Consider the following 25,178-nt stretch of genomic DNA (forward strand, 5'->3'; position numbering starts at 1 on the left):
AAGGACTGCTCCTGGCAAGGGAAACACAGCAATTCTGTCCTGGACCCACGCACGGACTCCGAAGAGGACACCACAGACACACCAGCGATGACATCAACAACTGACTGCACTCTGAGAACTCTCGCACGTAAGACCTTTCATCCATTTAGTTCTTTCCGTGCTCCTCGCGAACGCTTTTCACAGAATCAACCAACTCTGCCGACCTCCGTGGCAAAAGTGAATCCGATGAAACGGTTACTGCCCTCGACCAAGACCAAAAGCAGAGAAAGACACAAGAAGGTCCGCAAGACCTTTGTGGGACAGTCCGACCCAGAAACGTTCGTCATGCGACAAGAAGTGCGTAACGCCGGTGGTGGGTGACGTACTCCAGGTGAACGACGTCCACCAGACGTCAGCCAACAAGAGGCTTCCTCCATCACCTCCATCCCCGGCTCGTGTGTCGTCATCGAAACCGTCGTTCATGATCACGGACATCCTCAGGGACACGCAGACGCTGTCGAGAGTCGCGTCCAGGTGCGAGAAGAGAGGCGGCAGCACTCTACCTGTGAACCTTCACCTGTCTTCGCGTCGCTCGCCGCTGCTTGCGCCTGTGACCGACGTCGACGACAATGACGACGACGATGAGGAGGATGGAGACAGCGATAATAGCATCGACGACGAAAATATTTTTCAGAGAGGTAAGCAAAATAAGGGACGGCGTTATGATATCTTAATGCAACAGAAATAACAAGATAACAACGATAAGATGTACATTTATGTTTGTAGGCAGTGGGAGGCACAGCTGGCATTAAGAAGAATTACAAAATTACTCGTTATTAACCTTTTTCACCCTGATCGTTAATAATCGTGTGCACGATGCCGTTTAGCTCTCAAACACAAAAATTGACTTTCAAGACCCTTGTTACTTCCAGAACCTCTTTTTTGCAAGAAATACCATCATTAAAGTCATCACACCTCGTCAATGATATCCATGACAACTATTTTCTTTTCATTTTCTCTATAAAGGTCGTTTTAACCGACTATTAAACTTTTGCCCAAGTACGACAGAATTTCGAGAAACGGTCATGTAAACACTTTGCCAAACTTTCACGAAATGTTTTGTCCATTTTCTCCCCACGGTTAAGGATTCCTTAAAGAAGAGTCGTAAGTCTGCCATGAATTAAAACCACTTATATATATATTTTTTTTCAAGATCCTTGAATTTTTTAAGGTGGTGCATTCTTTCAATTTTTTTGAGGAACTGTGTTAAATATAAACATTTTATTCGCCTAAAAAGAACTGTCGTCATTTGAACAAGTAACATCGGATTTTTATGATGCATTTGCATATTTTGCTATTCATAAATTTAAGTTTATCAACTTGACGTGCGTATAACCGAAGGTAGTTTATACAATAAAATAAAAAAACAAAAATTATTATTTGGGTGCAGTCCTCGCTGGGGTGCTTCCTTTGCAAATAATCACATAAATGTCAAAACATCCTACACCAGAGCATTTCAAAGAAAAAGAATCATTATTCTAAACAGTTGCTTTATGATTTATTCAGAAAGCTTTGAAGACATTTCTTGTGAATGGCAGGCTAAAATATTCAAATGGTGGTTTAGAAGAAAAATAATTTTTTATTTTGACACAGACCTCGCCTGCATACAATGGGGGCGTTTGTCAGACTGGATTTAACATTCTTTATTGTTAAGATTTTGTCACAAGCAAACGACCACTATCCATATGATCAGCATACTGCTGGCTGAAATACAAATACATACACACAATCAGAATGTACACTTTATATGGAATACCTAGTTTATACGACTATGCAAGTAAATATCAGCAAGTTACCTAAATTTTACATAGGGGGTCTGTGACAAGTTTTCTTTTTTAAGACAGAACACCCAAGCATTTGCTTTGAGTGTATTGAGATTCGAATTGATTATATACTGGGAAAGTAATTACGATTACAAGTATACTGAGTTTCTCTTTTCTCCTTCCCTCCACGCATCTCAAACCGATAATGATTATTGTTATGATGGTGAAAACGAGGGAGAAAATTGCTAAAATCGTCATTTAAAAAAATTTGTTTCTTTTATTTTGACGGTTTGCTTGTGTATCGGTGTTCTTTCTTGTTTTCTTCTTCCCTTGACTATTCTCAAAGTATATTGGTTTCGGATTTTTCCCTCTTTGGCGGTAATTTCTGTCAAAAGCACAATAAGAAAAAAATTAACGAAAACATTAAATGAAATCTAGGAAGGAATAAAAGTGAAAAGGAACGAAAGAAACGGAGAATGGATGGGATTAACGAAAAAGTAAGGGGAAGGAAGAATATACAAATGTCTCAATAACAAATGAAAGATTCGCAATTTAGAAGTAATCAAACAACCATTTCGGAAATTTTATTGGAAGCAGTACAACTCATACAGTAGGTACAAGTGAGAAGAAAACGCTTTTGTGTCCGCACTTCGTAATACTCGTGCAGACACTCGAACACACAGACACACATTTACGCCCGCACACGCAAATATATCATCCTTCCCTCCCCCGTTATTCTAGTGGACAAAGATTTTTAGCAGGTGTCAGCAAGGCTTCGTGGTCTTGTAGTCTTAGTCTCGCTCAGTGTAAGTTTAGTTAAGGTCAGTTTGCGGGCAAGAAATTTGCCTCGTTGAGCGTCCTCTAGTGCCAGCAACTGGAAATATTTTTCTGTCCGTTCGGGACTGATGTGATCCTGATTTGCTAGGAAAGAAAAAAATATGAAACGGATGACGCATCAAGATCCACCTTTCTCACCAGAATACCACACTCTTGACATGATGAACCACTTGACAGCTACTCTTACAGCCAGTAGGTGCAAGATTTATAGTTTACTAACCCTCTTTGACTTTTTTTTTTCGGTCCTGGTGTATCTGGTAGAGCGGGTGATGACGAGGTTAATGATCAACAGTCGTCGCCGTTGCTGTTGCTGAGGTCCAAGCGGCCCCGCAAGGCGCGGACGGCCTTCAGTGACCAGCAGCTGCGGTGCCTGGAGCGGAGCTTCGAGCGGCAGAAGTATCTGAGTGTACAGGACCGTCTGGAGCTGGCCAGCAAGCTGGGCTTGACTGACACCCAGGTCAAGACTTGGTACCAGAACAGACGGTGAGAGCTTGCATGTTGTACAGCGTACCACACGGTAGAACGCCCTCTACCCCCCTCAAAAAAAAAAAAAAAAAAGACAGAAAAATGACAAAAGAAAAGAAAAGCATGGCATTGCCAGCAAAAGCTTCCGTAACAGTCATAAATAGGAACAGACTAATCTTAGTGGTGATCGTGTCCTGCGTGAACCAAACAATGTCTTTGACATAACCATTGGGTAACAGATTGTTACATACCAAGTGAAAACCACAACTGCAATTTAAGAAAGACTGAGAGGAAGTTATATTATTTTAACACTGTTAACAATTAAAGCAAAGAAGTCAACGGATTATTGTCTTTGACAACAATTAAGGTATTTATAATAAAGTGTTTAAAAAACTTCAAAGTATTAAAATTACAATTATAATTATGCTATAAAAATTATTCATGTTGTGGTACGTTTGTTTCTTTAATAACAACTCTAATTTAACGTCTGAAAAAAGGCAGATAACCGACCGGTTATTTATTTTCTGACTGGCGTATAGTCAATAAATTAATGTTTATATTTTAAGCTTTTCTTATCGTGGTAGGTCTGACTTAACTTTCTTCTCTCCCTTTAGGTCGAATACTAAATGTAAAAAAAAGTACAAAGTTGGCTTATACTGTGTCCCTTGTAAACACAGACTGGCAATTGAATAATGATAATAATATGATGGAATAAAGTAAAATATTATTTTAATAAAATTAAAATATAAATGGTTGGAGGAGGTTCTTATGTCATATTACAGTATAAAATGTCAGTCAAGCCCATTCACTCTGGAATTTCCTTGCACTTTCTAATCAGTGCCAAGAGTTCCAGACCCTGATGCATTATGGTTAGAACTGTCAGAACACTGGTGTGACTGTGTAACAATGTATTGCAGGACGAAGTGGAAGCGGCAGACGGCTGTGGGGCTGGAGCTGCTGACGGAGGCCAGCAACCTGGCGGCGGTGCAGCGGGTGCTACAGACCAACCCCTACTGGGCCTCCTTCCATCCTCACGCCGCCTCCTTCATCTCCTCCATGGACGGCCTCATTCCCCGATTCGCTCATCCTCTTCCCACCGGAAGTAGTGACGTGGCGCAGGTAGTCGGCGGAGTGGTGGCCCCTAGACCGACACTTCCGCACCAGGCGGCGCTGTTCCATTTGTCTGGTTTGCAGACGACAGTTCCCTATTCGGGTCTGCCAGCAGCTCTTGCGCCGGTCATCGAAAAACGAATTTGATGCACTGACTATCCTAAGGGATTGTTGTCTTGTTATTGTTGTTGTTGTCGTCGTCGCCATTCAGCAGTATTTTATAAGTATTCTTTCAATTTGGATTTCATCGAGAAAACAGGTTTTGCTCGAACTTAGGCCTTTGAGTGCTTTGACCTTCTTCAACTGGGGTTAAAGGACAGCGGAAGACTTGAACTGAGATTTTAATTCCTGTAAGTGTTGCAGGCTTTAGTCTCTTTACCCACACATAGACTACTGCACTGAAAAATGAGTGACCCTGCAGTTGTATGAAAACATTCCCGCGGTGAAGTTTATTTTAACCTCAGTCCGTATTCCTGATGGACCTTTGACCTGTCAGTGTAAATGTTTTCTCGAAATGTCTGTAGGCGAGGAGCAGTGGATGTATGAAGCTTGTAGTCAACATTGAGAGTTTTCATAAAGACCCACACATTTACGTTCAGTTAACGAAACAAGGAAGGACAGTGACAACAGGTGTAGAAGAGAATGTTCTTGGAAATATTTGTGACTCAATGTTCTCTCACAGGTAGGATGTGTGTGTGTGTTAGTGTGTGTGTTAGAGCTTCACGTGCAGTCTTGTCAGTTATCTGTTATTTTAGCGGCAGTAATACTCCAATAGCAATAATATTTCAAAGGCAGAGGACGGTATTCAAAAACCAACTGTAGCATATCTGAGTCAAAAAGACTTATCTACAGTTTTTTTATTTCATCGTTTGTCATCAGAAGTGCGCGATGACAGGAGAACCTTTTACATATGTGTGTGTGTGTGTTTTGTGTGTATATGCGTGCGTGCATGTGTGTTTGTATATATGTGTTTGTTTGTTTGTATACATATATATGCATGTAGCATGTCTAGCCAGTTCGAGGTGTGAGGATGATGGTGTCTATGGCCTCTAGACGCAGGTCACTCCACTGGGTGAGAAACTCGTTCTTATCCACATGGCCGTCACCTGCACATCAGAAGACAGAAACAGCAAAAATTTACTCACAGAGTAGAAAATGTCAACAAAAGTCAGAGTCCGGGCTTTCTTCACAATGTTAAATGTTATTCCAAAAAAGATCTTCTATCTCTATTCTTAATATACAAGCTTACAAACAGCATGTTGAACAAAGGATCATGGTCACTTGCTATGACAGATCAATATCTCTATGTGTTTAGACGACAATATGTAGACGGATACGAGTGTGCCCCGTATTTAAATAAACTTATCTCATTACCATTCATGTCAAAGTAAGCAAAGATCTCAGGCAGGTCATCTCGCCCGATGTGACCGTCCTTTGTGACGTCAGCGCGGTCAAACAGCCTGGACGCCTCCCCTCTGTTGCCCAGGTCAAAGCGTGTGGTCCAGTCGGCGATAAACTCTGTCCTCGTCACTATGGTGTCATCTGTCACCCAGAAAAAAATTGAATTATGAGTGGCAGTAAATTTGTTTCAAGTTCATAGGTATTGAAATGAAGCAGAAGAGAGCCATGTCTTTCTCGACTTGCTTTGTTTTTAGAAAGAGAGAATAAAAACCCGTTAACCACGTGGTCAAGTTCTCTCTCTCTCTCTCTGTAAAATATTACGAGTTACTGTATCATCCCCGTAGGGAAATAGAGGTACAACTTCAGTGTTGATGGCGGCCCCATGTCAAGTTTTTACACATTCAATCCATCTTGAGCAATACTGAAGATGTTTTGAGCAATCAGTTGTATTCATGCAAGCGTTTTCTTTTAAAATGTTTCCATTCAACTTTTCTCACTGTTTGTATCAAAACTGAAGAAGATTTTTAAAAGGTCTTGCATCAGAAGAAAGCCATCTTGGTTGGAGTCCGCCAGTCGAAAAGCACAGTCTCCTTCAAGGGCTCGGAAGCTGGAGAACACAGACGGGCTGCACGAGGAATATTCTTGTGAGCAATCTTTGTCAGACATGACAGTACAGCTACACTGCCACTCAACCAGTGTCAGTAAATATAAAATTAAATTTTTAAACTATTTTTTGGCGGTCCTAGAACAGTGAAATGCTCCTTCAGATCCTGCTAGGAAGGACCAGCGTGTTTAAATTTTTTATTTATTTATTCTTCTTCTTCTTATTTATTTATTATTATTATTTTATTATTATTATTATTATTGGTGGTGGTCTCGGCAGTGGCGGTATTAGTAGAAAGGTTGTTTTTTTTAAATTTAAAAAGATGATTAACGATCTGTTAGAAACATGAATTTTTAAATACATTTCTCTCAACATATACATACTTCAGTCATGTACTCAGTCTGATACAGACACTCTCATATACTATACTTTAGCACTCTCGTAGTAACTCACACACACACTAATCTAATCTTTGTCTCGGATTTGAAGACAAAGCACAGACCAAAACCTGTAGAGAGAAGGATTAGTATCTTAGCGGTCATTCTTTCTGAAACTATAGTATATTATATACAGAATATTTACATAACCGTCAGGTAAAAGCCCACGAACTTGATCAAATATTTGTCGATATTTATCAGTCAACAACTGTCTTCAGCTGCGAATGTAACATGACTAGAAATCCCGTGCAAATACTTACCTTATCATCGCCACGAGAAGCAGAAAAGTCACAGGCGCCATTTCTCAGGTAAACTGTTACGTTCTGTCTTGCAAACGGTCATACAGCAATGTCGTCTGCCAGGTGCAGGAGATAGATAACAGACTGACATTTCAGCCTCGGTTTGCTTGAGGCCGACTAAAAACTGCATTTACAACCTTTGAAAACTGTCAGTTCCACCGACCTACAGTAGATAAGATTTTGGCGAGGGCACATGGTGTTGGTCTCAGGCAAGTTTACTTCTAAAATCAGGCGTATTTATTTTTTGTTGTTGTTGTTGGACGACTAAGGAATACAGCTCAAAATAACTTATCTGTTCAAAACTAAAACTGTACATAAAAGAATAAAATTATATGTTAACACTGTTTTGGGTTTTAAACAAAACCGGTTTGATGTCAAGGCCTTAGGCTTGAAATCGAACGTTCCAGCTTTCGGTTTGTGTGAAGTTTTCGATTTCTGTTCGTCTAAATCAGGAATATCGAGATTAATTCTTAATGTGGCGATGGGAATTTGACGAAGGAAGTGAAGTCGTTATAGTTTGACTCGAAGGACTCTCCCTTCCTCCATCTTACCCCACTCTCAGAACATACAGGGCAACAGGGTGTGTTTTGCTTCTGAAGCTATCAAGTGATGTCCAGACACAGCAGATGTTGTTTACCCCTGAATCTGAAGTTATCAAGAGATAGCAAAATTTCTGGAAGGTAAAGAAAAAAGTGGTATCCACGAGGTTGGGTATTGTAACTGTAAAAACAAGAGGCTTTCTATGTTGCCCTTGGGTGAATGCTACTTACTCTCGTTTCATAACTAAGGCACCTGACGGGGTAGTTATGAAGTGAGGGTGAGACTCGATGTATCCTAAGGTAAAAATATCTATGAAATGTGGTGTCCGCGGGGTCTGGACATTTTTTTTTAACTTCTGAAACAAGACGCTTCCCCCTGAGTTCCCCATTTTATTGTTTCCATTATCATTCTTGCTTGTTAGACTCTTACCTTATTTCTCCCTGTGCCATGATGGTTGCAACTCCTATTTCTTTCTTTGAATCTCACACGCCCACACACACACACACACAAGAATAGAAAATAGGAACTGTTTCAGGTCTTGTACATATTTTATTACACACAGAGATCAGCAACCACGCCAATGAAGTGGAAGTGGTTTCAAAACCTACAGATACGCCATCACTTTTATTCATTTCTTTCACATACTTTCTGAAAACGTCTTTTATTTGAATGATGGCTGAAAACAAGGGGCTATGGAGCTCTTGTCGGGAACACCTTGCCGATCTGTAATTATATTCAAAGGAAAAAAAGATTTTAATGTAGGATGGTTGTATGTGACTAATCATGTTGGGGGCTAAAAGAAGTTGGAGACAATAAGCTAAAGGTCGACAGAGAAAATGAATGAGTGTGAGACTTTGATTGATTGAACAATCGAATAAGTGAGTAAAGAATGAATTAACTATTTTTTTAAAAAAAGACGCCGCAAAGAATCATGGGTAAGCTACAGCTGACTGTTACACATACTTAGCTGCTATGTGAACATAATCTAGGCTAGAGGAACAGCTACATATGTTAATATTTTACTTTATATGGTGATTACGTACCGCAAGAAGTTCTAGTAGATCAATACTGCCGTTATCTAAGGAAAAAACACCACATCATCAGTATATAACTTATTTATTTATAGTAAGAGGCAAATGTTTACTGCAAATATTCACACTTTAAAGTAGGCTCAGTGCGCTTCACGAAAGAAAAACATACAAATATATAATTATAGCAATAAATACATACATGGATCAGAAATATCAACAAATATACATAGACACCCCAGCATAGTATGAAAGTGTAGGAGTAAGATCACAGTCAAGACTAGCTGGAGAAAAAAACTGGATTCGAAGTTATGTAGTTACAGAGATTATTTAGAGCTGCGCTTTGAATTTCAATTAAAAAAATAGTTAATTGATGCTGCGCTGAAAAACGGAGAAAAAAAAATACGATGCTAGTATATAGTTATTAAAATGCTTCAGCCGCCGTAGACGAGCACTATAGAGTTGGGGAAGGAACGTTTATTCCCCAGCCATTAAACTCTCAAGGGATGCAACTCACGGCTGACGTCAAAGGTATGGAATGCATGGCTGACTTCCCCTGTCGTGAGAATGCCATCATGGTTGGTGTCCAGAGACGAAAAACAGAGTCCGCGTCGGCTGCAAAGCCAATGGACTTGGTCCAACCGCTTTCAAAATCAGCTTTTGTCACTGAACCGTCGGCTAGAAAGTAAAAAAAATTCCGATTTTATAAGACATCAAAACCGCATGTACACTTATACACGTGTTTGCAGAGGACAATCTTTTATTCCCTTTGTCTCTCACACACGCACGCGCGCACATACACATAATTTATATTTATATCATAAAGGTGAATTTAAGTACTTTCTCCTACGACTATATTTCATTGCATGCAAATATTAAAAGACGTGATCAATGACTACTGCTTAGGGTTCTGATTGAAGTTGGTGGATGTACATAGCAGAGGTGGCTATGGCAGTAACCAGAGAAGCACCACCACTAGCAGCAGCAGTGGTAGTTTAGCAGCTTAGCAATAATAATGGAATTATGAATAATAGGTTGAGAAATAGTAGTAATAATAGCAGTAGGTTTAGGAGTAGTAGCAGGCTGAGGAAGAGTAGGTTGAGTAGCAGCAGTATTAGGTTGACAAGGAGTAGGTCAAGTAGGCTAAGTATGGGTTGTAGGTTGAGCACTAGCAGTAGAAGAAGTAGAAACGGAGAAGAAGCAGAGATACCAACATTTCGAGGTAAAGGGAGAGAAGAGGCGAGAAAACTCTGCTTCCTGGAGCTCGTCATCCTTGTTGGTGTCGGCCTCAGTGTACAGAACGGCGATCGGCGCCTCGTGATACAACTGGTGACAGAAGTTAAAACAATGTTTGTATAGCGAGTAATTGGTGTGCATCAGGTTGTAATTCGAAATAGCATATTTAATTGAACTGTGAAGATGAAATGAATGCTTTTGGTTATAAGAAAGAAATCAGGAAAAGCAATTACAGTAGACATGAACAGGGTTTGAATTGTTTTAATCGACCTCCTCCCACTCTCTATTTCTCTCATGACTGTGCTCTAACTAAACACCTGTATAGGTATCTGTCCCATACTTAAGTGCTAATTGTGCTAGCAGGAGAGACAGACAGAGAGAAAACACAGGTCGACACATAGACAGACAGGTAAGTAGAGACAAATGGACATACGGACAGACAAATAAATACACAGGCAAGAAGGCAGGCAGACAGACAGACAGACGAACAGATGGACAGACGGATAGAAAATCAACAGACAGACAGCAGACAGACAGACAGATATTTTTAGAGCGAGTTAAACAGTTGCCAAACTAATCGTCGGCTCACCTGTTGCCACTTGAGGTTGAATTCCTCGGCCTGCACGTTGCCGTCACCTAGATTTCAATGTGGAATAAAGGAGGGAGTTGGGGGAGAGGTGAACATTAAAAGTACAGAGCAAACAATGCTGCCAAGGGGAAAAAAAGGAACAGATTACAAGGTGCATAAAACACTACACCTGAAGATTGCAAACAGTAAGCCTTCCCTTTTCTCTCACTTCTTCAAACACACACACACTTTTTAAAATGTGTTGAAATTTCGCTTTTAGTTTTTATCATGAAGATTTCATCAGCCATCAGTTTAAGCTCTTCCTCATTTTATTTCTCACTTTTCTTTCATTTAGTTTCATTAGCTTGCTATAATTTCTGGCTGATTTCGTTTGTGTAGTCTGTTGCCTATGGCTTGACATTTCAGATTAATTATTGTTGTGAGACACATGGAAACATGCTAATCAGCTGTTAGCTGTTGCTCCGCTCAGGGTTTGAGAACAGTCGGCTACAGCACAACAAGACTTTTGTAAATTAAATACCATTGAGGTCAAAGCGCTGATAAATGGCGCTCAAATCGTTGGAGTCGATTTGTTCGTTGTCATCGAGATCTGCGAGTAGGAAGAAGGCTGTTGCCTCCTCCTGGGTCATCTGAGTTATTGCCGTCCAGAGGGAGGTAAACTCTGTCTGCGAGATCACTTTGTCCCCTGCGGTAATAGACAAACTTGTTATGAGTCTGTAAGTAAATGTGTACGTGTTTGAGTTGTTATTATTATTATAGTAACATAAAACAAAATGGGTCTGGAAACTGCTAAATAACTATACGTAGACAAGACGGTAGGCTAGCCCTTGATTTCCCATGATGTAGGAAGCGCCACCTACGGTTGCGGTCAAAGCCGGTGTAAACGCTGTCCAGCTCTGACCTGCTGATGACACCATCGAGGTTTTGGTCAGCTTTCATGTAGAGGATGTTGATCAGACCAAACATGTCCAGGCTGTGACTACATCACACACACAAGTAATAAACACATAATAAACACACACATCATAAAGTAATAATAAATTGCCGAAGTCATTGCATCAAACGAAAGAACATTTTTCATGTTTGTACATTCTACACACATATCGTACCCAGCAGCCTCTTCTGTAAATGTCCTTTAATTCTTGACAGGACAAATGGGGACGATTATTTGACCAAGTCTACCAAGGTTTGAGTGTCAAGATCATGAGAAATCAGTGATTTCAGGGTGAATTCTAGTTAAATCGGAACTTCAGAGAACATATTGAAGTTAAGTCCAAAGTGTTATTTGCCAAGATGTCCATAAAGACTTTAAGACACTGCGGACGGTTGAGGCTTTTGGACCTTTGCCCAGTTAAGAATGGACTTTATCCCGAAAGAGTAGATAAGAGACCTACACATTTTGCCCATGGCTGGTGCATAGGAGACTGGCTATAAGGACGACAAGGAAACAACAGTTCTGAAATAAACAATGTTTAAAATACAACATTTAGCCAGAAAACAGCGTTCAGTATATAAAGTTCGGAATACAGACTGTCCTCATCGTCATCATTATCTTTACTTATTTTGCTTGGTATCTGATGTTTCTTGCTCTTTCTCTCTTCCCTTGTCTCTCTCTTTTTTTATTTTTCTAGAGACGTGGCACGTTCTTAAAAACAAACTGTTACTTCTTTCAGCATCTCCCTGTTAATAATCTTCTTCATGAGGACTCGATCGTGTTTTCAAATAACGCAAAATCTATCCAAGCTTGCTTTTATGACCAGCTAACGGCCTCAAAAATACAACCACAAAAATTTTGAACTCCTCACCATTTTAAAATCACTTGTGCAGCTTTCAGTCCTTGTTACCTTTGCTCTGATGTACCTGACTGAAGTGGATTTTGTGATAAAATCTGAAACGTCGGCGTCCTAATGATAAAAGACCTTAGTCTAGCAGCTCCAGGTCGGACCAGTACTAGATGGGTTGGGTTGCTCGGAAACAGCCTACTGCTGCTTGAGGGGAGATTATTGACGACAACGACAGACCTCATGCTCAGCATGCTTCTGGCCACATGGCACATCAACATTTATGTAACACAGATCTTGTAAGCTAACGGGTGAAGGACGAGTGTTAGTCAAGTAGTTTTGGGGCATGGCAGACATTTTGGGCCGAAGTACTTTCACATAGCATTATTTCAACGTTCACTAAAGTACAGCATGAAGAGCAAAGAGCACAGCAGTTTAAATAAGATTAAGTGCACTTGGGTTTTTTTCTTATCTTTCTTTCCACCTGGCTATGTTTTATCTTTTGTTCAACTGTTCTAGTCCTGTTCCCTACCCATTTATCAACGCGGGTCTATTGGTTTGCCACGAGAAAGTCTTTATTGTTGGCTCAAAAAAAAAAAAAAACAAAAAACAGTACAATTCCCTCCTGCCGACCTACCCATTTAACCATCTGTCGATCCATCGACCCCCGTTACCTGTTAATACATCAGTCTGAATACTTGTCTCCATTTTTATTGATGTTAATATATTTACCACCATACTTTTGGGCACAAAACAATTTGCTGATTATCTGCTCCACGCGATGGTGGAACCTACCTGCATTTTTATGTTCGATAAGATGATGTACCAGGGGGGCAAGGTGGGCAGCCACCCATTCGAAAAAGATATTGAGGAGTCAAGAATGTGAGCTTCGTTCACTGTCAGCATGGAATTGGTGTCCCCTCCCTTATGTAGAGGAAGATCTGCTGACATTTGTCTCTTGCTTCTGTTGTACTGTAAATTTTTACCTTGTCATCTTGAGCGGTCCGGTGGTGCAACAGTTAGCGCCGGTCACCAATACAGTGAGGCTTGGCTGTTCTGGGTTCAGATCTCATCTCGGGCGAGCTTTTCATTTTCCGCATATGGCATCTGTTTACAGGCTGACAACGCTGACACTCATCTGTGTAATAGCTTCAGGTGCCATGTGGCATTAAGCTGCAGTGACTTCTTCTCAGATGTAAGCCTCTGTGTGAGTGTGTCTCAAAAAAAAAAAAGGTACTGAGGGACACATAGAGGAGTATGCACACATAGAGGGGTGGTGGTTATGTGCCTTCAAAAACTCTTGAAAGATGGAAATGAAGCCTAGACCAAGGAGCCCAAACACTCCTCACCAAAACACACCGCCTAGTATATTTAATTTGGCACCTTTGCAGAGTGTTTTACAATCAGCTGGGTCTGAAGCAAAAAAAAAAAAAAAAAAAAAATGTTTTACCAATTGTCAAGAGAAAGTAAGAAATTGTTCAGATGGCATGGGCTTCTTTTTAAGGAACTGAAGTGTCCAGATTTACATAAGGTCAAGGCAAGTGAGTTCAGAAAAGAAACTTTATACATATATATAGACATTTATTATCTCTCACAGATACATAACAATATAAATATACATAACAAAAAGGCAATATTTTACAATATAACAACATAACATATGCACATAGATTAACAGTCATTTTAAGAGCATATCCATATACCCAGAGAAGCCAGCAAATGTAAAATTTTACACAACAGAAACAAAGTATTTGAGTTTTTAATTCCAATCTCACATACCAGATAAACTTTATATATATATTAAAAAATTCTGTCAGACAAATCAAGTCAAACAGCAATCATGTACACTAAAAACCTTTTGTAAAATGTAGATTATCTCCCCTCCATAACAGATAAGCGATCCATGCAAACGAAGCATATTTACTATTAAAATAATATCGAAGCAAAACATACAGTCAGAAAAAAGCAAACCTAATTGTAATAAATCTTTTGTAAGAATTTGTCCCTGTGGATACTTGTAAAAGAAAAAAATTAATGAGTCAGAATTATTATCATAGGTCAGATGTATGAAAGGCAATAATACCCTGTGCTCTAAGGAAGCAAATTGAATTATTATAATCCGTAAGCTATATAAGATTATTTTGAGTCAATTTCCCTTCGACGGCAAAACATTGTATAAAATAAAAATAACTGGCAGATTCACAGCACTGTATGCAGCATGTCTTCATATATAAATATGTGGGTCAGGTTGTCAACATGGTGCTGCAGCTGTTACTCGGCTGCAATAAATAACATAGCGATTCTAGTCCAAAAGATTGATTTTAATATAAATGCTTCACTTATAGTTGCTGGTGCACTATTTTTATGAAGCAGGGAAAGATACTTTCAGGTGGCAGATGCTGAAAGGAAGAGTTAAGCTGCTAGAGTGCTGTTTATCACCAATCAGATAAGTTACTCTGCCATGTCCTTGGTCTCTGCTACATCTCAGCATTCTCCCCAGTATCACTGGAGAAGCAGCTAGCCAAAGAGTCAGCGCAATGGTGTCCCAAGCCGGAGGCCTACGTACAGGTCAGTTCAATATGCAGCATACTTTACCCCGGTTGGACCAAGCTGTTAAACTTAAATCCTCAAAGGGTTAGGGAAGGAAAAGGTAAAGGAAAGATGGCAAAGAAGAGAAGGGAAGGGCACTCCACTTCCTAAAAACTAAAATGTTGTGGGGGTACTTGTGCGGATATTGTTTAGTGTGTTACAAATTCTGCAAAGTTTTGTGGAGATTATAAGCATGCTGGTAAACAGGTCAGCATCATGAGGGGGCTGTCAGTAAAAATTAATGAGCTTGAAATAAAACAGCTTTATACTAAGGGAAATGAAATCAGGATAACTCCCCTTGAACCTCCTATTAAGAAATATATTTCTTTAATGGCAATTTATATGTATATCATTTGTTACTGTAATATTATAATTGCAATAACAGCGGATAAATTCACAATACAATATTTATGACAAAAATTAAATTGATGTGAGACTTAAAAAAAAGTGCTGTATTTGCTATAAAACTGTAGAGAGATCCATTGTTATATGATAAGAAATATATTTAGCTTTAAATAAATGGTAGATCCAGCCCAACTATTGCCTAGACGAAATTACAGCTATAATATTGTGTAGTCATTTTCATCATCCACTGCTACAGGCCAGTTGTTGTATTTCGTGGAGATTTGTGTTGGTTTTTGTTTTCTTCATAACCAGAGAATAAGTACATACACACAAATACTTTCATTTATCTATGCAATCCCAAAACCGATAAGTCTAGAGGAGAATTGAGTTGTGAAGTAAGACATCACTCAAAAATATCTTGTGGGGAAAAAAAAGGTGCAGACTGGAAAATCTAACTTTGAGAAGACAGCTGGCTTAGGGCATTTGGCTATGGAAGCTTGCTGTGATATATCATAAAATGTGGGTGTGTGACAGTATTCTGTTGACGTTATGGAGAACATATAATTTGAAATGTGAACTCAGATATTGTACTGCTTGCTACTGCAACATAGTGCTTCAGTGCACAAAGTGTGTCAATCGTGGTACCCATAAATGTATGAGTAACCACAAGGACTTATTTTGGATAACGAAAAGGAATTGTCTCTAAGTATTTTAACAAATATCAAATATACATATCATTTAATAAGCCCTGCAACTTTGTTCAGATACATGTACCTCTACCAAATATATAAAAATATAATTTAATTAGAGATCATTATAGAGTTTTTGAAATGATTTGCGCATGGAGTCGCTTCTTGCGAGATATCCATATCACAGACGTGTTAATAGAGGTTTTTTGTTCTATAATCTTGCATTGTCTAAACAACAATGTTGAATGAGTGTCTGGGTTTTTTTTTTTTTTTTTTTGTAAAGTGCCAAGAGCCTGTCGATAGGACCAAGATAAGGTGCTATACAAATTCGCTTTCTATTATTATTCGAGTTGTTGTTAAATCATTATACCAAAAGCACTGATCCATGGATATTAGTTCATGCACTGCTCCCACGCTGAGCAAGCCACTTGACCTCTGACACAGGAACTGGAAGTCTGGGATTCAGCGCGCATGCGCGTTGCTGACATCTGCTGTATCGATTGAAAATCAAAACACTGGCCACAAAAGCTGTCGGTGACTCGTTTGCCAGGACAGTGCAGATGGAGTAAATGATTCCTAGGTGCCGGTGCAGCCAGTCCAGCAGTGAGCATAGCCACCAGGCTGTCGTGTGCGAATCTTGCCGGTGCACGTCATAAATAAGCACGAAGCAGCAGAGTCGAACCCCGTTGCTGGAGTGCTCACAGGTGAGTGTGCCAAGCACACACTCCGCTCGCCACTGTACCGTCCACGCACGGTGTAGATCTGTTAACCTGCACCACCGAGGCTTCCTTTGGCTTCGGTAGGCTGTCAGACGAGGACTTCGGACAGTTACAATGGAGATAATGACGGAAGATAATGTGGTCAGCTGAGAGCAGGCATGCGGATATCTGTTCGTGCTGCATAATTTAAATGTCTGGAATTCTGAGAACTTGATTCGCATACTGCATCGGATCATCAGCAACCCTGCGATTCACTGGTATGTACTTTACGATACGCCCACAACAAAGATTAGACGAATATACTGGATAACCCCGAGGGATGTTTTTATCAGCTTGAGTCAGTGTAAGCATGCTCAGTAGCGATGGGACACATTCTCTCAGGACTACTGCTGCTGGATAAAATACAGTTCTTATGCACAGGAATGGGGTGTTGTTGATACGATTACTCAGTTTACAGACTAATAAAATTAATTTGATGTAAAATGAATAACGATATTGTTATGCCCAGTGGATCATTTTAATTATGAAGAAAACATTTTGTGGCAGCAGTTCGTGTAATTAGGTTAAGTGCAATATGCTTTTTTCTTTGGTGTTGTTAAACGGGCAATATGAGCTTATATGACAAATGATTAAATGTTGATGGCAAGTGGTTAGTAGTTGTGCAGATATACAATTCAGGTAAATATAATTCAGATATGAACGAGTATAAACGAGTATATAAAGCAGGAAACTACATATATCAAGCATACAGTTAACATGTATGTATTAAATATTTAGAAAATTATTTCTTCTATAAAAGATTCATATAACATTTTTGTCTTCAATTTATCTGTGGTCACAATGAATGTTATTTATAATATCCGAAAGGTTCTTTAATGTAGTCTGCTTATTTTCAGAATTAAAGCGTAAATGTATTGTAATATTAACAACATAGTTCTTGTAACATCATCTGAATTTTATAAAGATGATTCAAGCTGTTCTGTTATAAAGGATCTTTCAAACTGACAGGCATTAAGATGTATGCATTTCTTATTAGGAAAATTTGGCATCAGTTTATGTTATATTAAATCCTTCCCTGGTTGTTCAGGATGTATGGGTGAGGAACTTAAGATTGAGTGAACTGAATATTACATGTGCCATCTGGTATAAATTAGTACAATGCTGATAGCTCAAGTGCTTCATCATGGTTCCTGCAAAATGGTCACACAGGTTAAACCTAGCTTGAATAGTTGAAGACTTAGTGACCTCATGTAATATAGGCAGATATTGAATATGGCTTGCAGGAGCAGAAAGTGAATTTTGTAAGCCAACATACTAATGTCGCTTGGCATTACTGTGAGGACTTTTCACATTTATGTCACCAGATTTGAGTTTGGTTTGATTCTCAACAATGGTCCGGCCACAGAATGATGTCCTTCATGTCTAAAAAGAAGAAGTTCAAGTTCCATGTTCACTTGGAGCTTGATGAATTGGCCTCTGTACCCTTCGTCACTGGTGTACTATTTTGCAAAGTGCGGCTTCATGATGGGGGCAGCTACACTGACTTCTCTCCCAGGTAAGACAATACAGACTATCATATTACTTAGTGTTTTGAAGCTCAGTGTGTGCATACCAGGACTCAAGAAATAAGAGAGAGAGAAAGTGAAGGATTGGAGAAATGATGCATATATTTATGAAGTGAATTTATTGAGGTAAAATCTGCCCTTGGCATGTTTGTGATGAAGCTGTTATGTTGCTATTTATGAATACTTCTCTGTAATTTACCACAGATGTATCAGTCGGTCTTAAAACTAAAAAAAAAAGAAGTTATTTTAGTGCTATTATGCTGTTATCCTTGATTAACTCCAAAATGTTGAAGACTAATAAGACAGCCTCTGTAAAATCTTGATTCTTTTTATTTTAAGGAGACAGCATTATAAAATTAAAAAAGACAAATAATATGTTCTTCTATGTATTGAAGATTAAATACTCAATAGAAATATGGAAATAAATTAATAAATCATGCTGAACTAGGAATTTTGTGTCCAGAATGTGTATGCATTATGCATAATGACACAAATGCCTACACACACATGCATGCATGTTTGTGTCCACTTATATGTATGCAAACACACATGCATGTTTGCACGCACACATATATAATACTTGCAGAAATACTTACCTGTACGATTTAGAAAATCTGGAAAAATCTAGAAAGCACAAAATTTTATTTTCTCGTTTGGTTCTATGCATAGTTTTTTGTTCGCCATTTATAGCTCTTTTCCATTTCTGATGAACAGTTTACCTACATAAATAAATTAGACAGAGCGATATTATAAAATCTGATAAATTAGAACACATAAATAGGAAAAACATTATTATAAAAATGATAGGTAAATAAAGCCAGAAAACAAAATAATATTAAAACAAGCCAGTAATAAATCTAAATATAAGCTAATGCCAGGAAAATCATCTGTGCAATGAAGACAGCTGCATAATGAACTGGTGGTTTCTATCATGTTCCAACACAATACAAATAACAAGCATAGGAATGCACTTAGGGATTAGAGGTAGCTTGGAATCTTATAGTTTTTATATTGAATGTATTCATATTCAATTTTCATTTTTGCTTATTCTCAGTGAGATTTAAAAATAACACACACATACTAAATACTTTGATTGAGGCAGCTTCATTGTATACTCAAATCACATGTGGTCTATTGCAACTAGTCTTCCATTGTATTTTTTTACAAGGCATTTAGACAGTGTTGTTTTCTCCATGCATATTTCATTAAGAAACACTGAGCTGCCGTGCTGGCTTGTAATAATTTTAATGGCTTTTGCATAAAAATAAGAAAAAAAGAAGACAGAGCTGTTTAAATCTCTGATAAAAATTTAATTACTTTTGGGATTGGAAACTGCCTCAGTTGATAAAATAAATCAGAGATTCAAGAGTTGCTTAGGAAACCTTAAGCATGAACTAGACAGTCTGGCGAACCAGACTATCAAGGCATGCGAATGTGAATACATGTACGATAGCTATTGTTGCTGTTGAATTTGCTTTTATAAATACTTTGACCATGACCTAGACATTCTCCACAGAACAGGCAGTGTAGGCATGTTACATTTGACATTTATGATTGTTGTACTGTTTTCTTATTATGGCTTACATTCTTACTTTTGGTATTGATTTTTATTATTTCCTCAATGTTGGCTTGCCTGTCCTTCCACATCAAGCATTCACTGATGAACATGGGCATATGAAAAAGGGCGCTTCGGTATTCATTAGGAGATGAGTGTGTTGATGAGAAGCTGCATTATTGCCCCAATAAAGTCGGAGGAGACATTGGTACCGCGGTTAGGTGTTAGCTCCCCTGTTCACTTACGTCCCTTGCGTGTTCCCACGTTCTCCGCGCTCCACAACCCGGACTGCAACTGGAAACGTGGAAGGTGTTTGTCAGAATGATTGGCAGGGGCATATAATCATTGTGGAATGCTGAATGGCTCATTCTTTCCAGTGCACTAGTAATAAAGCGTGCGTTTTGTGTGTGTGCCCGCAGGGTTGAGGTCTGGGGTTGCAGGACACACCTCTAAGCGCTGCCGCCAGTGCGATACTTAGTACTTGTACTCTTCCACAGTGTGTTTGTGTGTGTGCGCGCGCCATTCTCAGCCATTCATACCATTTCGCAGCTCCACATGTTAGTGTGAAGGAGTGCACTGCCGGCAAGTATGGGCTCACAGAAAGATGAAACATGTCGTCAGGTTGTGATCCAACAACCGATTGCTGGAAAGAATTTCCTCTCTTCCTTGTTTCTTTTTTTGGTACACCCCCTCCCCATCTTCTTTCCACTTCTCTCTTTCCTGCCGCTCTCTCTCTCCACATTGTCCTACTTTCCCACTTTATTTATTTTCTTTTCGTTCTCTCCACCTTTTTATTTTGTCATTTTCGCGCTTCTTGATTATTCTCTTTCATTCTTTCTCCATTTCCCCCTATCCCCTTTACGCCCTCACCCTATTTTACACCATACATGAAGGAGGTGAGAGGGAATACAAAATATCGTTCTCTCGTTTTCTTTCATTTTCTTCACCCGCTCTCTCCTTCATTTCATCCTCCCTCTCGCCTGTCTCATCCGATCATTATCAACCCGTTGCACACGACACGCTGCGAGTACTAAGTGCAAGTCGGGAAGCATTCCAGCATCTTTGAAGCCTTAGGTAATTACCCACAACCCAAATGTGGCAGAATGTCCAGATACCAGGGCTGCCTGGCTAACGGCATGGGTCGGGTGAAGCTATAGGGGTAGCCAGACCACAGGGGCAACGAACCCAGTCTCTTGCTCTGACCTTCTTGTCTCACAAAACAAACTTCGGCCTTTTGCTGCGAGCAGCTGGCCACAACTGCTACTCGCGTTTTCAGGTGAAAGCACCCCGAAGAGTAAGCTGCACACCCGCTGCAGGTGTGACGATGTCAACGTCTGTGTGTCATGCTGACTAGCGCTCAGGCACTCGTTCCGCCTCACTTGCCCTCACCTCGCAACCACAGGATTATTGCAGTCGTCATAAGTTGGTGGGGGGTAACCTTCACTCCTCCCTCACTCCTCCCTCACCCCCACCCAGCATAACAGCAGTCCCTCCTGCTGAATACTCTTCCCTTCGTGAAGGTGTGCGGCAATGCATGGCAGTCTGGAGCCTTGGCCGAGTTGTCGGTGTCGGTGATGGGATGTCCCATAGAAACGGAAGTCGGCGGTAGCGGGCGCCGTGACCTCGCGACAGTTTCCGCTGCACCCTGTGGAATGCCGGACGATTCCGCTGGGGCCGTATTTACGAAGCGAACATAATCGTTGATCGAGAGAGGGTGAGGGATGGAGTAAACTTGGGAAATCGAGGGTAACCGTCTTACCTCCGAAGTTATTAAGCGGATATTGCTTGATGTTTCTTCCTTCCCCTCCCCAAAGGCACCTTTGCCGCTGCGTTATAAAACTGGACACTTGTTCATAATAACGGACATTTACCTGATTTGATTTTTTCTGTAATGAACCCAGGGCAACGATTTCACCTCGCTTGGCAGCTGTTGTGCTTCTCAGTTTCTATCCGATCTGTCAAATCTCGTCGAAGCCATGTTGCGCTTCGTCGCAGAGAAATTTAATTCGCGCAGTATGTAAGGCAAAGCTTAGCTAAGCTCCAGGACAAGGAAAACAAAGCAAAAAACAAAACAAAACCCCAAACAAACAAACAATAAACTCTTTTGACAGTCGTAACCCCGACAAGTTTTGCGAAGCAGTCATGAATTTAAGGTCGTTGGCGGGTTAAAAGGGGTGGTGGGTGTGTTGGTCTATTACCTGGTGTCAAACTGAGTAAGGGCCTGTTGATGCCATGGCTAAGGGCCAAGTGCTCGCTGTATCTGGAAAGGGGTACACCTTTGTTTGCTTATCAGCGGTTACTCAGACTGTTCTTCTCAAACACCAGTGTGCGTGAGCGTTTGGTTTGCTAAATAGTGACAAGCACGGCACTCATACTTATGTCAAGGGGCGTATGTGTGTTGGCAGAATATCACTTAAAATTGTAGACAAGATAATAATAATGGGTATTCATAAAGCGATGGGATGACAGTAAAACCTAGCTGTCGCCGCTGATCCGGTCAATAAATGAACAGACAATAAGATCGCATTTAAGGTAAACATAGCTACATAAATGAAGTAAGCACTCAAAATTAATAATAATAAGCAACAGAATTATCGTCCTATGATTTGATTTTTTTTTAAACTCGGAGGATGCAGAAAAAGCGTTGAAGGAAGATTTGACTACCAGGTGCTTGTGGCGACCTACGTGGCAGACCTACCTGGTGTAGGGCGTGGTCCTCTAATCAGCTGCCACAAGGGTCAATAGATGTCGGAGACGAACAGATTTTAGACGTTAGACGTGTCGATGATGGCTGGCAAAGATGGCAGTGCAGTCATGTTCTTTCTTAGAGTCACACCAGACATTAGGTGGGTGAGGGGAGGTTGAGGGAGAAAGAAGTCTTCACGAGAGTCTGTGAAGTGTCGAGTGTTTGTGTTTTTGTCGGCCACGTTTCGTAGCAAGGGAAGATGCTAGATCGGGTAGAGAGGTCAGAGTGCTCGTGACAACACATGTCTGTTTTTATATTACAGTATTATTGGTGCCGTGGGGTGGCGCGCTAATCTTTACCCGAGCTTTAGAGACTGTGGGGAAAAAAAACTAGACAAAATAACAACCTAGCTTTCCTGTCACCGCCAGACAGAACATTTGTGTTCTTTTGCAAAACTAAGATGAGTTTGTACACCTGGTTTGTGGGTGTGTGCGCGCACATGAATCTCTCTTATTGCGTGTATTTGTGTGGCGAGGGTGGAGAAAGTCGGGTCTTACCCTGAATATGTCTGTATCCGAAGGAGTGTCGTTATAGCGCCATGAATGAAAATAAAAATCTGTTTTTCAATGTCAACAACAAGCTGAACCTTAGCGTTCTATTACGAAACTGACAGATTTTTTAAAAGAATGTGTTCGTGCTTCGTACGTGGTGTGTGTGTGTGAGAGAGGTTAGGTACAGGATACAAAGATGGAGCTAATGTGTCGGGTGAAGTGTTCCAACTCCGCCCTTCAGTGTTGTGTGTTGTATGCACGCAGTATACAAACCGCCTGTGTGCGTGTGTCGTGTATAATTGTTATGTCAGGTATTGCGATAGCAGGACCAGCGAGGACCTGGAAACTTGAGAACCACAGTCGTGACGTCACACTGGTGGTCGGGTCGGTTGTAACAGTCGCCCCAGCCGTGCGCTCGGCAGGACTGCACTGAAGGCGCGCGAAATAACACGCTCGTGTGCACGCACATGTTGGAAGTAGCAGCAGCTTTACACTTGGTGTTGCTGTAAATATATAATCGACCCTCGATTAGTGACAGCTTTGATAAGTCATGTCTCTGGATTAAAACCTTTTAAAACGCAGTGGTACACCCCGATACACACAGTGGTGCACCCCGATACACACAGTGGTACACCCCGATACACGCAGTGCTACACCCCGATACACGCAGTGCTACACCCCGATACACGCAGTGCTACACCCCGATACACGCCTCCAGACGCCGCCCGTTATCGCCTGTTCCCACTCTTGCTGTTGTTTCCGTGCTCACGTGTGTGGCTACCGACTCTGATGATGAGCTCATCAAAGGAAGCGGACGTGGGTAGGGCCTGCATGCACGAAGTGAACGGGTCTTAAGTCCGAGTTAAAGGCCGGCTTAGGTTAAAGGTTCAACTTTTTCTGTCGGGGAGGTCTTCATCTCGCGGAGGTCACAAGCGATGCTCGATGCATCTTTCTCGCCCACGGGTTAGAGTTGAGAACGAAACTGTGCGAAGAGAAAGCTGAGAAGAAACGGCCCGGACAGGGCAGACTGTGTTTTCCGTTATATAATATTAAGGAAAGAGAAAGAAGAAAAGAAAGAAACTGAATTTTTAACTTTGTTTTTATTCCCGTCGTTTCTGTTTATCTTTTTAAAAGAAGAGATAACAATATTCAACATTTTCGGTTCGTTTCTGCTGGTGACCAAGATATGTTCTCACTTTCAAACGACCCAAATGGCCATCAGTGCCCGCCTGTGACACACTGCCTGTTCACCATCTCCAAAAGCGGTTTTTCGCACACGGTATCTTCAGTCCCTCCTTATTCCAGTTCTTGAGGGGAGAAACAATTTCGATTTCCCTGCGGTACAAAAAGTGGAACTGATAATATATCAATCCAAGGGGGAAAAATCATAATCGGCAATTCCACGTCAGTTTGTTGGTGAGCATGACAAGGGGAATGACATGGTGGAATTGGCTCACACAGTCAGTATCATGCACATCCTCGTTCAGAGGACGACGTTAGAAATAGATGTGCTGATTATCACCCTTAACTGTTCTAACGGACATGGTATCGAGTGGCACTCGTCGTCCACGTCAGGCGACAACTGTAGCAAGAGCTAACGAGAAACGTTGAATTTCTTGTAATATTTTGTCATTCATGAATTGAAGGGTAGGTGGGGGGATCTTGAGTTTCTCACTATAGTGGTGACCAGGCCCGTTTTTAGCCCCCGCGGGGCCCGAGGCAAAGGGCATGTGCGGGGCCCTCACGCCACGGCTGACTACACTTCCATATGCCTAGTTACCATATCAATCAAAAGCGCGGGGCCCTAGGCAGATGCCTCGTCCGCCTGCCCCTAAGCACGGCCCTGGTGGTGACGCCCCAACCCCTGTGACCCCATCCCGTATACTTTTCGGGTTAGAAGAGGGACCGCATGCACCACCGCGGTGAAAGTTGGTGGTGTGTGTGGGGGATGATTTAGGATTTGAGGGTGAGGGAGCAGAGGAACAACGCTTTCGTCCTCAATACTTCAGCCCCGCGAGGACACATGAAGTGCGGAAGAAGTTTGAGACGGGCGGGTGGGTTGTTGTTGTTGAAGGACTTAAGGGATCAAAGGTCAAAGGTCTGGTTTTTACTTGATCGAGACTTTGAAATGTGACGTTGAGAATGCCAAAGTCGGTCATTTGTAGCGATGTGGTAGTGGTAGCGTGTGTGTGTGTGAGAGAGAGAGGATTGTGGGGGTGGGAGAAGACACGAAAGCGGCTCTTGCAGCGCGGACGGCGGTGGTTTGTTCCCACACGTCCTGTCGAGGGGTCTGAACCGTGGGGCGGAAGAGCGCCATTACTTTCGAGATGACCAAGCTGTACTTGCGGCC

At 41.0% G+C, this 25,178-nt stretch overlaps 3 protein-coding genes across 5 annotated transcripts in view; 2 read left to right on the top strand and 1 right to left on the bottom strand.

Moving 5' to 3' along the window:
* The first annotated feature begins 460 nt into the window (after positions 1-460).
* On the top strand, positions 461-4,539 carry LOC112575751 (homeobox protein ceh-31-like). The gene is made up of 3 exons (XM_025257758.1): positions 461-677; positions 2,870-3,122; positions 4,022-4,539. Exons 1-3 carry the CDS (start codon positions 461-463, stop codon positions 4,359-4,361), a joined length of 810 nt encoding a protein of 269 aa, XP_025113543.1. The 3' UTR covers positions 4,362-4,539.
* Positions 4,540-5,054: 515 nt separating this feature from the next.
* Positions 5,055-12,306, bottom strand: LOC112575752. The gene is made up of 11 exons (XM_025257759.1): positions 12,154-12,306; positions 11,743-11,804; positions 11,209-11,327; positions 10,869-11,033; positions 10,349-10,395; positions 9,738-9,849; positions 9,037-9,201; positions 6,917-6,959; positions 6,113-6,240; positions 5,589-5,756; positions 5,055-5,320 (listed from the first exon to the last, which is right to left on the bottom strand). The coding sequence occupies exons 1-11, from the start codon at positions 12,154-12,156 to the stop codon at positions 5,223-5,225; spliced, it is 1,110 nt and encodes a 369-aa protein (XP_025113544.1). The 5' UTR covers positions 12,157-12,306; the 3' UTR covers positions 5,055-5,222.
* A 1,662-nt stretch (positions 12,307-13,968) lies between these two features.
* Positions 13,969-25,178, top strand: part of LOC112574958 (protein FAM102A-like) — a 36,908-nt gene continuing 25,698 nt past the window's right edge. The window contains exons 1-2 of one of the 3 annotated variants that reach the window (XM_025256399.1): positions 13,969-14,697; positions 17,836-18,026. In XM_025256399.1, coding sequence (XP_025112184.1) covers positions 17,878-18,026 — 149 coding nt within the window. In that variant the 5' untranslated portion in view covers positions 13,969-14,697; positions 17,836-17,877. Of the gene's footprint in view, positions 14,698-16,191; positions 16,729-17,835; positions 18,027-25,178 lie in introns of those variants that run through there. The other 2 variants (XM_025256400.1, XM_025256398.1) reach the window with 2 other exon arrangements.

This window comes from Pomacea canaliculata, linkage group LG11 (genome assembly GCF_003073045.1).
Source record: "Pomacea canaliculata isolate SZHN2017 linkage group LG11, ASM307304v1, whole genome shotgun sequence".
NCBI classification, from domain to species: Eukaryota; Metazoa; Mollusca; class Gastropoda; order Architaenioglossa; family Ampullariidae; genus Pomacea; species Pomacea canaliculata.

What these genes read in the sequence shown, in the direction of transcription:
- LOC112575752 (XM_025257759.1), bottom strand. An exon ending in CACCGGCTTTGACCGCAACC is followed by an intron (nt 11,034 to 11,208) that starts GTAGGTGGCGCT and finishes CTATTACCGCAG; the next exon opens with GGGACAAAGTGATCTCGCAG. An exon ending in TCAGCGCTTTGACCTCAATG is followed by an intron (nt 10,396 to 10,868) that starts GTATTTAATTTA and finishes ATTGAAATCTAG; the next exon opens with GTGACGGCAACGTGCAGGCC.
- LOC112575751 (XM_025257758.1), top strand. Translation starts at nt 461, where the DNA reads ATGATCACGGACATCCTCAGGGACACGCAGACGCTGTCGAGAGTCGCG. An exon ending in CGAAAATATTTTTCAGAGAG is followed by an intron (nt 678 to 2,869) that starts GTAAGCAAAATA and finishes ACCCTCTTTGAC; the next exon opens with TTTTTTTTTTCGGTCCTGGT. An exon ending in ACTTGGTACCAGAACAGACG is followed by an intron (nt 3,123 to 4,021) that starts GTGAGAGCTTGC and finishes AATGTATTGCAG; the next exon opens with GACGAAGTGGAAGCGGCAGA.